Source organism: Eurypyga helias, unplaced genomic scaffold, assembly GCF_000690775.1.
Source record: "Eurypyga helias isolate BGI_N326 unplaced genomic scaffold, ASM69077v1 scaffold20160, whole genome shotgun sequence".
NCBI classification, from domain to species: Eukaryota; Metazoa; Chordata; class Aves; order Eurypygiformes; family Eurypygidae; genus Eurypyga; species Eurypyga helias.
Window position 1 is genome coordinate 20,398 of NW_010225262.1, and position 11,420 is coordinate 31,817.

General features: G+C 48.3%; 1 protein-coding gene across 1 annotated transcript in view; it reads right to left on the reverse strand.

Moving 5' to 3' along the window:
• Window positions 1-11,420, reverse strand: part of MEI1 (meiosis inhibitor 1) — a gene marked incomplete at its 3' end in the record, with an annotated part of 36,080 nt that overhangs the window by 18,857 nt on the left and 5,803 nt on the right. The window contains exons 5-14 of the mRNA XM_010148869.1: window positions 11,152-11,355; window positions 9,806-9,936; window positions 9,203-9,317; window positions 8,272-8,388; window positions 7,655-7,754; window positions 5,031-5,165; window positions 4,383-4,497; window positions 2,770-2,876; window positions 1,638-1,761; window positions 159-270 (exon numbers count right to left, since the gene is read on the reverse strand). Coding sequence (XP_010147171.1) covers window positions 159-270; window positions 1,638-1,761; window positions 2,770-2,876; window positions 4,383-4,497; window positions 5,031-5,165; window positions 7,655-7,754; window positions 8,272-8,388; window positions 9,203-9,317; window positions 9,806-9,936; window positions 11,152-11,355 — 1,260 coding nt within the window. The remainder of the gene's footprint in view (window positions 1-158; window positions 271-1,637; window positions 1,762-2,769; window positions 2,877-4,382; window positions 4,498-5,030; window positions 5,166-7,654; window positions 7,755-8,271; window positions 8,389-9,202; window positions 9,318-9,805; window positions 9,937-11,151; window positions 11,356-11,420) is intronic.

Genomic DNA, 11,420 nt, shown 5'->3' on the forward strand with positions numbered 1-11,420 from the left:
TGCTGAACATGACCATGCACTCTATTCTTACTCATATAAACACGTAATATAATCCCCCACAGAAAGCCTCGTTAAGATTACTGACTCAGGAATATGCAGTAGCAGCAAGTTCCATCAGTTAAGAGCTCGGAGAACATGATCCCACACTACCCCCATACCCAGCTTTTTGGAGAACTTGCTGCGCATGTTTGGCACCACTGTAAAGAGGGTATTGAGTGTTGAGATGAAAACCTCCATCACTGCCGGGCTGACAGCCCTTTCCAGGTAGTTCTGTGGAAAGAAGAAAAGCTCAGGTGCGCAATATGCCATAAACACTGAAAGCAGCAGCCTTCTTCCAGCCTCCTGCTCGCCCAGAAAGACTTCTAAATCCAAACAAATGGAGTAACAGTTCTACCAAAATGCCTGGCAGCAAGCCCACCAGCTTACAGGGCACTCTGAAACATCACTCCCCTCTGCCAGTGTCATGAGCTGTGCAGCTAACTCCGCAAGACATGATATCAAACAAGAAGCTTCTTCCTGATTCCAGCTGGCAACCAGTTGGGCCTCAGTGCACAGCGACTGATTCACTGCCCGTATTGCCCGGGAAGAACGGCTCTTACGGGTCAGACGGCCAATTCTCCAGCGTGGCACACAACACGGGACATACGCCTAGGTGCAGCTGACCTCAGTAACACTTAACACCCGTGCTTCAGCATTCTGTTGAGTAGTGGCCAACACAGGTGTTTAAGCCCTCCACAGAGGCCAGCCCTAAACTGTTTCCCACAGAACGGCTCAACTCACTTTTATAGAAGGTCACTGGACAATTTTCTCACAGTCCATTAATTTTTACCCGAGCTCAATGAGCAAGAAACAGCACGCTGGCTCCAGCTTTGCCAAACTGGATTTGCATTGCACCCTCCCTTCAGTGAGGAGAACAGCACTGCCACTGCAGATGACTACCAAGAGACTGGTTAAGGAAATAGAAAACATCTCCAAGCTCCCAACAACGGCAAGAATCCATACACCTGGAGCTGTGGCAAAGCACAAGCAAAACTGTCTCAACATCTGGAAACACAACCAGAGTCCCGCTGTTCTGACAATCCTGCTTGAAGCGCCTTCGCGACAGGTCCGTACGGAGCACCGAGGCACATGTGGCCCCTGGCCTTCTTCAGGCACAGTGCTGAGTGCTGCCCTTGCTGCGTAGACTGGGCAGCCTCATCAATACCTTCTGGAAAGAAGTGTGAAAATGAAGCTGCAGGTGCAAAATACTGTGGCTTTCCAGGACACAGGCAAGTGTGGAAAAAGTGGCAGAAGGGGAAACAACAGTTCAGGCACTCTTCATTTTCTGCGATGTCCAGAGCTCCCGTGGATTAGATGGCATGGCAGGTAGGCTATGGGGATTGCACAGTCTGAAGAAAGACACTGCCATCTACATGGAAGCTTTATGAATTTCTCCACCTTCTGAGACCACACACTCTCATTTTGCATGAACTACATAATGCCATGTTTGGTTCTGGAGAGGTGTCAAATGCCACAGCTGTTCTTGGTTTACTCTACCTGCTCTCTTCCCAAAAAAACCCACTTGTGCAACCCACTTGGTGCTTGAAAGCACCTTCCCAGGTACCCAAGGAATAGACCAACTTCAAAAGAAACCCTACCATGACCATGGGGATGCAGAGACTGTCACAAAAAAAGTTGCTCAGCGTGTCCTTGCTCTTCGAATTGGGGGCAGTGAAAGCGTTCTCTTGGGCCATGAAGTCACCCTGGAAATCCACTGCTAGCCTACAAACACACAGCAGGTACCAGAGGAGAGAGGAATCCTCCTCACTCTGTAAAGGAAGTCAAGAGATACTACATTTCCACCACAACTTTCCCCATTAAGGACCCCACAGACACTCGGTAGGTTGGTAACACAGGAATCTGGCAATCCCACAGAGTTACCTCTTGAGTGAAGCTAGTAAAAGTCATCAGTGTTGCACAACAGTACAAGTTGGGAAAGGAAGACCAAGCTTCTGTGAAGAAAGTATCTGCTGTGGGAAGCCCTCGTGTGGCAAGATTAAATGTTCTCAGCCAGGCCAGAATGCCTGGAGCACAATACAGCAAACCTCCTGAAAATCAGCCAGGGTACCATTCAGCTGACCTAAAAACTGTGACAGAACCCGAGTGCACTCTTACACCACCCCAAGACACAGGGTCAGGGCACCTGCTTCTGTCCAAATGATCTCAGCCAAACCAAATGCAAGTGATGGAAGGCAGAATAACTAAGCTGGCCAGACTTCCCTAACAGCAGATCTAGACTGATGCACAAACTCATCTCCCACAATCAGCTGAGTGTGACCAGTAACCCTCACCCAGCAAACCAGGAGAAGTTGGTGCCTACAAATCCACTTGCAGTAACAGGTCATAGGCATGAGCAAATCTAAGGCCAGCATCTGGAGCAGACACACATTGGTTCAATGGTTAATCCCCTCCAGCAGAGAGCCCACATACCCCAGGGCACAGGAATATGATTTCATTCCTTCCAACAGTTCTTACATCGTAGTTAGTTTTGGCTAATCCTCAGGGCCAAAGACACAAAATAAACTGATAGGTCTCAGGCAAATTTCTTGGGAGACATATACATATGTCACAAAATTTTCCCTCCTTCTGTTGTTTCACTGACAAGTGCCAAGCATTGAACTCACCTGTGATATTTCAGTGGTGGGGCTGGGTAGAGGAACTCAAGTTGCAAGGACAGAAGGATGGATGGACATAGACACTCCCACCCACCACCCTCCAACCTGTCCTCACCTGCAAGCATTTCTGAAACTTTCCAGCGTGTTGAGCAAGAATTGGCCTTGTCTCTGAGGAACTCTGTTTGCTGGTTGTCTCTGAGACACTGTGAATAGGAGATCACCCTGTTAAAGGAGAGAAATCTTTAAAATCTTATGTTCACTGTCAGAAAAAATAGCTTTCTTCTCTGATGCCAGCAGCAGGAGGAACAGCACTCACTTCTTTCACATAACTGTTACTTTACTACTGTGCTTTCCCCAGGGAGGGCAGAGTTTGAGAGCTTTTGTGCTCTTCCTAGGGAGGACAGACTTACAGAGCTACTAGTTCTTTACAGTCTGCATTGCCATGGTTTGGTCTAATCTGATTTTTAAATAGCTCAGCTAATGGAGCTTCACACCCTTCTTGGAAAACTTGGTGGTTTTTTTTAAATTTTGTTTCTTCCAATTACCCTTCCGACAACGCTGAACAGCTCCTCTCCTTGCTCAGCACTGAAATCTCAGAGGTTCTCTACTTTGGCTCAGATGTGTAAGCAACTAACCATGTACTAGCTCTTGTTCCCACACATCATCCTACTGAGTTCAGCCAGAAGCCAAATTCAGCATCAGAGTTAATAATTTTCCAAAACTGGGAACCACTTGGAACTCCAAGCTGCCTGTAAGTCTTAACCTGTTGTGTGTGTTGTTGTGATGGAGGGCATGGTGACACATTCAGGACTGGCAGTTCAGAACTCCTTCTCCATTTGAAGCTGAGATACTTTAGCACAGGTACAATCATTTACCCTCTTCTCTCTTTAAAGACAGCCTGGATGTCCTTACTATCTGTCTTATTTCCTTCCTGTGAACCTCCTTATTCTGAATGTGACACCAAGCTCTATGCGTGTGCAAACAGGGTGACCAACATCTGCCTATGAGGCAGAAAGCAGTTCTGCCTTCTCCAGGCAGAGAAGACAGACATCTGGTACCAGAAAACTTGGGCCTAAAGATAGTTCACTAGGCATTTGGAGCTCTGGTACTCCAGCAAGATGCTCTTGCCACTACAGACATGTGATATCAATCTACATGGCCCTAAGCCTGAAGCAAGAAGGCTCACCCCTTGTCTTTTCACTAGCCGTCTATAATGGGGGCTGTCCTCAGAAGTCCCAGCAGCACATTACACTAATTAGATATTCCAGGAACAGGAAAGGCTTTGGAGTTCAAAGAGTGGCTAACAGCTCCCTTGCCGAGGCATCACAGTGCGTACCTGATGACCCTCTTGGTGTGAAGGCACAGCAAGAGATGCTCATTGCCAAAAACATAGACTGACCGATGCAGCCTACAAAGTGGGGGCCTGAAGAACAGGAAGCTCAAATGACTTTGGAGTCCTGGACACATAAAGAGAGCAGCGTGCTCAAGTGGTGCCCCACAAATCTTCATTGAACTAGAAAGACAACATTCACCAGCATCCATCTTCAGCTACTCCAAAGACAACACTCGGTACCATCTCAAGGCATGAGGATGAAAAGAAGCACCAGAGAACCCAACAGCCATAGGGTATGGGGACAGAACATATATACAACGTCCACACAGTGTTCTAGGAACATCATCACTACGCTGCTTGATCCTACCACCAACCTACAACAACTTTTGACTTACTGCGTGCCTCTTGCTACTCTGTGGTGGGGAGAGGTCGGCACACCGGTTCAACACTGCCTCCAGCAGCTTCTGCAGCTCTTCATAGGGGACTGGGGGGGAGCTCAGGTGGTCCTTCCTGAACAAGCAGGGAGAAAGACAACATGCACGTTACCTGATGGGGGCATTCCCCCGGGGAAGGCAACACCAGCAGAAACAACGGCTCTTGGGACAGCAATATGCCACTGCCGCTTCTCTCCAGCTCAGCCTACCAAGGTCACTGTATCTCAAGGGTGCCTTCACCCATGTGTGCACCCAAACACACCCTCACTGCATCCACTGCCCGCTCCCACTGCAGTCAGGAAGCACACGACTTTGCAGTCTTACATTGGCCCTGATCTATCCAGACGGGGCACAGAGTGACAAAGCCACAGCAGCCGCAGCCGCAGCACGAGCCTGCCTGGGGCGTCCTTGCTGCAGCAACTTGCTGCCTACCACAGCTTCACTGCCCTGGCAGCCTTTGGAGGCAGGTGGGAAGCTAGTTCTGCCTGTCTCAGCCTCAAGTCCCACTGCCGAGCACGCTCACCCACACAGCCACAGGGGAGCCGCAGAGACCGACGTGGGATCATCAGATCCATCTGAAGAAAAGCCTGCAGATACTTCCCTGCTTACCTCAGGAAAGCTGCCACAGCTCTCACAGCCTCCACTACCACCTCCAGCACTGGGCAGTTCACTGTCTCCAGCAATACATCAATGGCTTCCATACATACACCTCGGTTTGAGAATAATTTGATTTCCACTGGTTGCCTGCGAAGGGGAAACAGAGTAAGCAAGGAGAATATTGTCACAGCTGAGTCACTGTACTGCCCTCTCCTCATTTCGCCAAATGGACAGCTGAGCCGCGTGGTTCCAGCCATGCTTTTCAGCATTCAGAGCCAGCTGCTCTCAGGGAGGCAGTCTCAAGCTTGAGCAGGTGGTGGGTTTGCTACAAAGAGTGAACTTCAGCAGGTCTGGAGCCCTGCTGTGATGAAAAAAAACCCCACAGCGTGGATAACTGTGTGACTGCACCAGCAAACACTGACATGAAAAGCACGAGAAAAACAGCCTTTGCACAATACAGTGATCTCGGCCTAAGACTTTATGCTGAAGCCATCTGCTCTGGCATTAGCGGGTTCATCTGGCAATTCATTATTTCTGAGCAAACAAGCAAACACCACCATCCTACAACACAGGTGGTGCCATGAGAATAGCTTCTCTGACAGTCCCTACAGCCAGATGCTGCCAGAAGGACAGGAACTTTCATAAACCTGAAAAGTAATCAGGAAAATAAACACAATCCAACTGTTCTGACAATTCTGTTTGATAGCGAGCATTTTGGTCGCCTGATCACCTTGCGGCCCAGCACCTCTGAGTATTCAGCACGAGAGCATGGAGGGACGACAAGCCATTAATCCCATTATTGGACAGAGCTGTGTAAATGGCAGACTGTGCTCATTTGGCTCCTGGCACATCAGGTACAGCTAGGAAGGCAGGGGGAAGGCAGGCTGGACAAGAGACAACAACAGCCTGCCAGAGGGTCTCTCCGAAGTGAAGCAAGAAAAGCAGCACAGCATGACAGGAGCCAGACTTGGGAGCCAAAAGTATTCCCTCTTACTCAGTTTTCACAGACGTGCCTGACTAAAGCAAGCCAGGAGCACACGCTCCCATGTACAAATGGGAGAGGAAAGTGAGCTTTGGTCCAAGTTACAGCAGTGGCCCAGCAAAAAATGAACAGAGGCAGAACTGCTCTTTTTAGTCACACAGTGGGATAAAACCCAGCTTAGCAGTCACCTCACGTCTGCTGTGAGGAAAAGCTGTCAAGTGGACAAGGCAAGGAAAAGGCCTTGTGGAACTCAGGCACGAGGAGCAGCCTCTGGCCCTAGCCATAACTGATGTGCTGAACCTTCAAATTGTTTCTACTTCTACTGTAATTCTATTAACCCTCTGTATTTCCTTTCTCTAAACACTGACCTTCTGAAGTCAAACACATCAGGAAAAAAGAAAGTCTTCGCTGACTCATACAGGGAGGAAGGGACGGAGGAGTATTGCTGACTCACTGGAGAGGCACAAACCCACTTGCAATATGGTGCACTATGATGACTTTGAGGCCTGGGAGAAAAGCGTGAGGGACAGCACTCTTGCAGCTTCCTGCAGCCTCTCTTCTTTGGGCCCCAAACTGTGCCTATCACTCTGATTGTCCTGGGAGAAACAAGGGGCACTCCAGAGACAGGTGCCCACCGTTCCTGATGCACTGCCAAGGGGAGCAGTACGGCCTGCTTGGACAACGCCAGAGTGCAGGGCTCGCTTACGCAAGAGAATCCAGCTGCAAGGAAAAACCAAGAGGAGAGGTTCCAGGGTGAGACCCCTTCCCCCACCATGAAATGGTTTTAAATAAGACATCATTTCTAAGGCAAAGCTGAGAAACAGAACGGGTGTGCTAGAAAATGAGAGTAATTGCACAGAGCGTTCTCTTTGTTTTACAAGCATAAACGCTGTAATTAGTGTTTCCCACATCCTGGTTTCTCTTTTTGACAGATCCCACACTGGCATCATCACACTGTTCCAGCACTGCTGCTTTTCCTTCTCTTTTTTACCCTGCTACTTGCTATGAAATTGACTATGACATTTCCAAAATTCAGCTCAAGGGCTCTCTTGGGGGAACTAAGTGGCAAAAACAAGACTCTGTCACTAGCATGACAGGATGGGAACAAGATCATAGAGGCAGGAACAGGAAGCAGAGAAGAAAAACAAGCCAGGCTATGTTATTCCTTAGCAGAAAACAAGAGGAAAAAAGTGACAGAAGACATTAATATTTCAGGCTAGAATTTGTTTTTGCTGTTTGAATTTAGCTGGGATGATGACACAAGGCTAGAAAGCATGGAATCTGCATGCTCTGTTTTGTCATGGAGGTGCACTTAGCAGGCGTTGGCCTGCTCACATCGCCTGGACCTTCCTAGCCTTCTCTCCTGCTCTACCTACAGCTGAGAGGCAATTTCGTCTCCCAGCTTGGCAAGGAAGCAGGAAGAGGCAGATATACTGGTGGATGCATGTGCAATGAGGTTTGGAAACAACTATCAGGCTCTTCATCACAAGATTAAGTCAGATGCATTTGTTCAGCAACATCTTTCAAACACAAAGGCTCTGGGGGTGTAGATACTTGGCCTCGGACAAAAACCTTAAAAAGCAAAAGCACCACCGCCTCCGTTCTGGGGCCCCAAACTCTGCCTGTGCAAGCCTGGGGGGGGGCACTGGCTTACCGTTTCAGTATTTCAGTGAAGAGCAGGAGCCCTTGTTTGTGCAACTCCACATTGTTCAGCTGCAGGACATCTTGGAGACTCCTCACCAGAGATTCAATGCCTGCACAAGTTCAAAAGAAGTCACAGAGAGGGCTTTTAGCACCCCCTGTTCCAGGATGGAAGCAGAATTAGATTTTAAAAGGAAGGAAGAATTGAACAGTTATTCTTCTGAGCCACTGGCTGAAACAACTGCCCAAAACTGCTGCGTGTTCACTCAGCGCCCTGATAATAGGCCCCAACTTCCACTGTGGGAGGTAAGTCCAGAAGAATGGAATGAATTTAGCCTTTCTTCCTAAATCCACCCGTGACATGCCCACAGAAGCACCCAATAGTAACTCAGGTAGTGTCAGTTGTGATAACTGGTTATTACAATGAATTCATGCTCATCAGGAACTCATTAGGACAGTGGCACTGTAAATTCAAGCTACGATGGACATCACAGATGCATCTGACACATACTCATTTTCAATCCTTCATCCATCCCGACTGGAAAGTGTGATTGTGTAGCTGACTCTCAGCCAGAGGCAGAAATGCTCACAGTATCACCGCAGCCACTGTCAGAAAGGTTGGGGACTCACCATAGACCGTGTGACACTTTGAGAAGAAAAGGCGCTCTTCGGTTAGGAGGAGCAGGCAGCAATACACTGACCAGATGAGAATTTCACTGTTGCAGGAGAGACACTCAAACAGGAATTCTGCAAACACACACAAATAAGGTCACCCTGGTAAGAGGCAGTCTGCTCACATCATGGCACAGCTGCTCCTAGAACAGAGCAGAGGAAGGAGGAGGAAAGGAGGAAGCATAGCAACCGCCACGGGGAGAAGGGTTGCATTATGAAATGGCAGGAATGGAGAACGGAGAGGATGCTTGGGGATATGCTTAGTCTTCAAAACAAGGTGACTGGAGAGCAGAGTCCCGCAGGCAGGCATCTTTCCAGCATAAACTCAGCAGGCAGGAGCTGAATTGTGGCTCTAGCCCTTGGCACAAACGAAAAGCCACACAGCAAGCTTTATCACAGATGCAGTGATCTTTGTTTTTCCCTCAGAACTTTTACATCTCCCACAGAATTTGGAAAATGAAAGCATTTCTGTCTTTTGGGATTACAGAGAAATAATAAACCATCTCCTACAGCCGCATTCTAAAGCTAAATCCTAGACCAAATTCTGTGTACACTTACAGTAGTCGGTGGGATAAGATGGAACCCCAGTCTATTTAGGCTTGTATCTAAGGTGCTGCGAGAAGGACCTTGACCTCAGGGACCTGTCCAAATTCTCACTGTGGGAGCTCCATTCTGCCTGTTGACATCTGCTTCTACACTTTCAGTTGAAAACTTACTCTCCCCTTCTATTCCTAAAATCACATTAGCCATTTTTACTGGTATAAAATGGTCACCGCACACACTGTGCCATCACTGGATTTCACGGAGTCAGGCTGATTCCTAAAATAAACAGCCAGGGAGTGCTTTGATATTGGGAGATGAAGAGTAAGATGCTACCGCCTTTCTTCACCTGGGACATCCGCGTGGATAAAAGCAGGAGCATATCTGCTGGGAGAGTGAACCAGCACTGCAGTCACACAGTGAGAACTTGCTGCCTGTAACATTTCATCCCTGGTCAACAAAAGCTGTTGGGAAACAAAAGTCAAAATGAGAGAGAAAGTCAGCTATGCAGACACCAGTAGGAAACTGTTTCCTCCACATTCTAAAATTTAAAACATAACTGAAGATCTCTCTTTTGGCATGTATTTCCTGGATTAAACTTGCTAAGGCTAGATAAAACACTGGACCAAATATACTTCAAAAAAAATGCAAAATGAGAACCAGAGAAGATTATGAGTAGGAACAGCTCTGCCTCCATGCTGAGTCATGCTGGCACTAAAAGTACTGTATCTGACCTCAAGTGAGTAAGACCAGCTAAGGCCAGGAGTAAAATTTCTTCCTCCAGGATGCAGGAATGAACAATGAGGTGACCTATGGGGGTGTCCCCATTTCCCCCTGCAGCCTCTGTTGTTGGTGTTGGCAACAGCACACGCAAGTGCCTCAGACACAGATTCAATACGGGACAGCAAATTCCTTATGTCTGCTGGCAATTCGCTACTACTTCAGCAATCACCTTCTTGAGAACAAGTGGCAGTGGATTTTCCCCTTCTAAAATGTCAGGGTTCTCAGACTCCTCCTCAGGCTTTGAATTATTCATAAACACGGATACAAAATGGTCAGATTTCAGCAGCTCCTTTAGCAAACCTGCAAAAGGGGGAGCAAGAGTGAGCACCAGATCGGGCATATCAAGGGTTGTATTAACACAGGACTATTTACAGCCTAAGACTCATTGCCAACTTCCTCCCCTTTCCTGCATTCCTAACGAAGACCCTTGCCTTCTCACTGTGTCCCTGGATACTGCCACAAGCCCCGTGTCTTGCAACTCCTCATTGCTTTTTGCTGGGTTTGATCTGCTCCCTGTTCCTTCTCAGACACATGCACGTGCACTGATAGATGATCTCAGGAGCACTCTACTCACATTGTCTTCTGTGGTCCAGTACCCACCCCTTAAACTGCTTCTTGGGAGAGCTCCTGACCCACGTTTTACTTCAACCTACAGCCAGTGACCCAACAATAACTAGACTTTTTCCCTGGAATACTGCCTAGAGAACTGGCATTTATCTTCCCCTGCTACTTTCACAGGCTCTTCCTGAAGCAGCCGTGCTCAGCTAAAGGATATTCACACACACAAAAAAGCCCTCAGTACAAAAGCACAGAGCATAGCTACAGGTATTGATGCAAACCATCAGTACAAATTCACCAGGGGTATCGTCTGAGCTACAGAATTCTACTTTCAAAGGAATAGTCATCAATTTCTAGAAGCTGAGTAGAAGATCTGAGGAGCAATCCAGTTCCCGCTTACCTCCTACAAGAGAAAGGAATTCCCTGGATGGTTCACCAACAAGCCATGTCAGAAAGGCTGAAAATTTGCTCCCCAGCAGCAGCCGATAGTGCAGCTGGCAGCATAACGCAAGAAAGCACCACTTCCACTTTAGCTTTCTAACGTAAACAACGCGATGCCCCACAACCGAAGAGAGGTTTTGTCAGACTCCATCCCACCGCTCCACAATACCCACCTGTCCTGTTTGCATTCGGACACTTGGAGGGATGGTCTGTCCCCGGGACGAAACGTCACATCGAGACAGGCCAGGGCACAGTGCCAGCTCCAAAGAGACCCTGCAGGTCAGTCAGTGCTAGGCAAACAAATGTGGGGCTCGAGGGACAGCGGAGGGCTGGGGCAGCTGAGCAGATCCGGGGCGTTCGATTGCTATGGACTAACAAAGGATTGACTGCTTCAGACAAGCAGCAAAAAACTCCTCCAGGGAACAACCCACATTAGAGCGTCTAAACCAGCCAGGGATTTCTTCCTCATTCCCAGCCTTCCCTTACACCTTGCAGTTTCTCTCAGCAATGCCTTACCCAAACCATTAACCTGCAGCTCCTTCGTCTGTGCGCGCCCCAAGGTATTCAAGAAGAGACCACACAGCCTTTCTTCGAAGTGCACTGAGAGCCGTTCTGTGCCGACAGGAGAGGAGTACAGCTTGCCATACAAGTAGCAGACAGCAGCCTTTATACCTTCATTTGGGTACGTCAGGCCCGTCAGCAGATGATCCACTAAATTACCTAGTGTGAGGAGCAGAAACGGCAAACACTCACACCCATGAACCAATTTCTTCAAAGCACCAGCC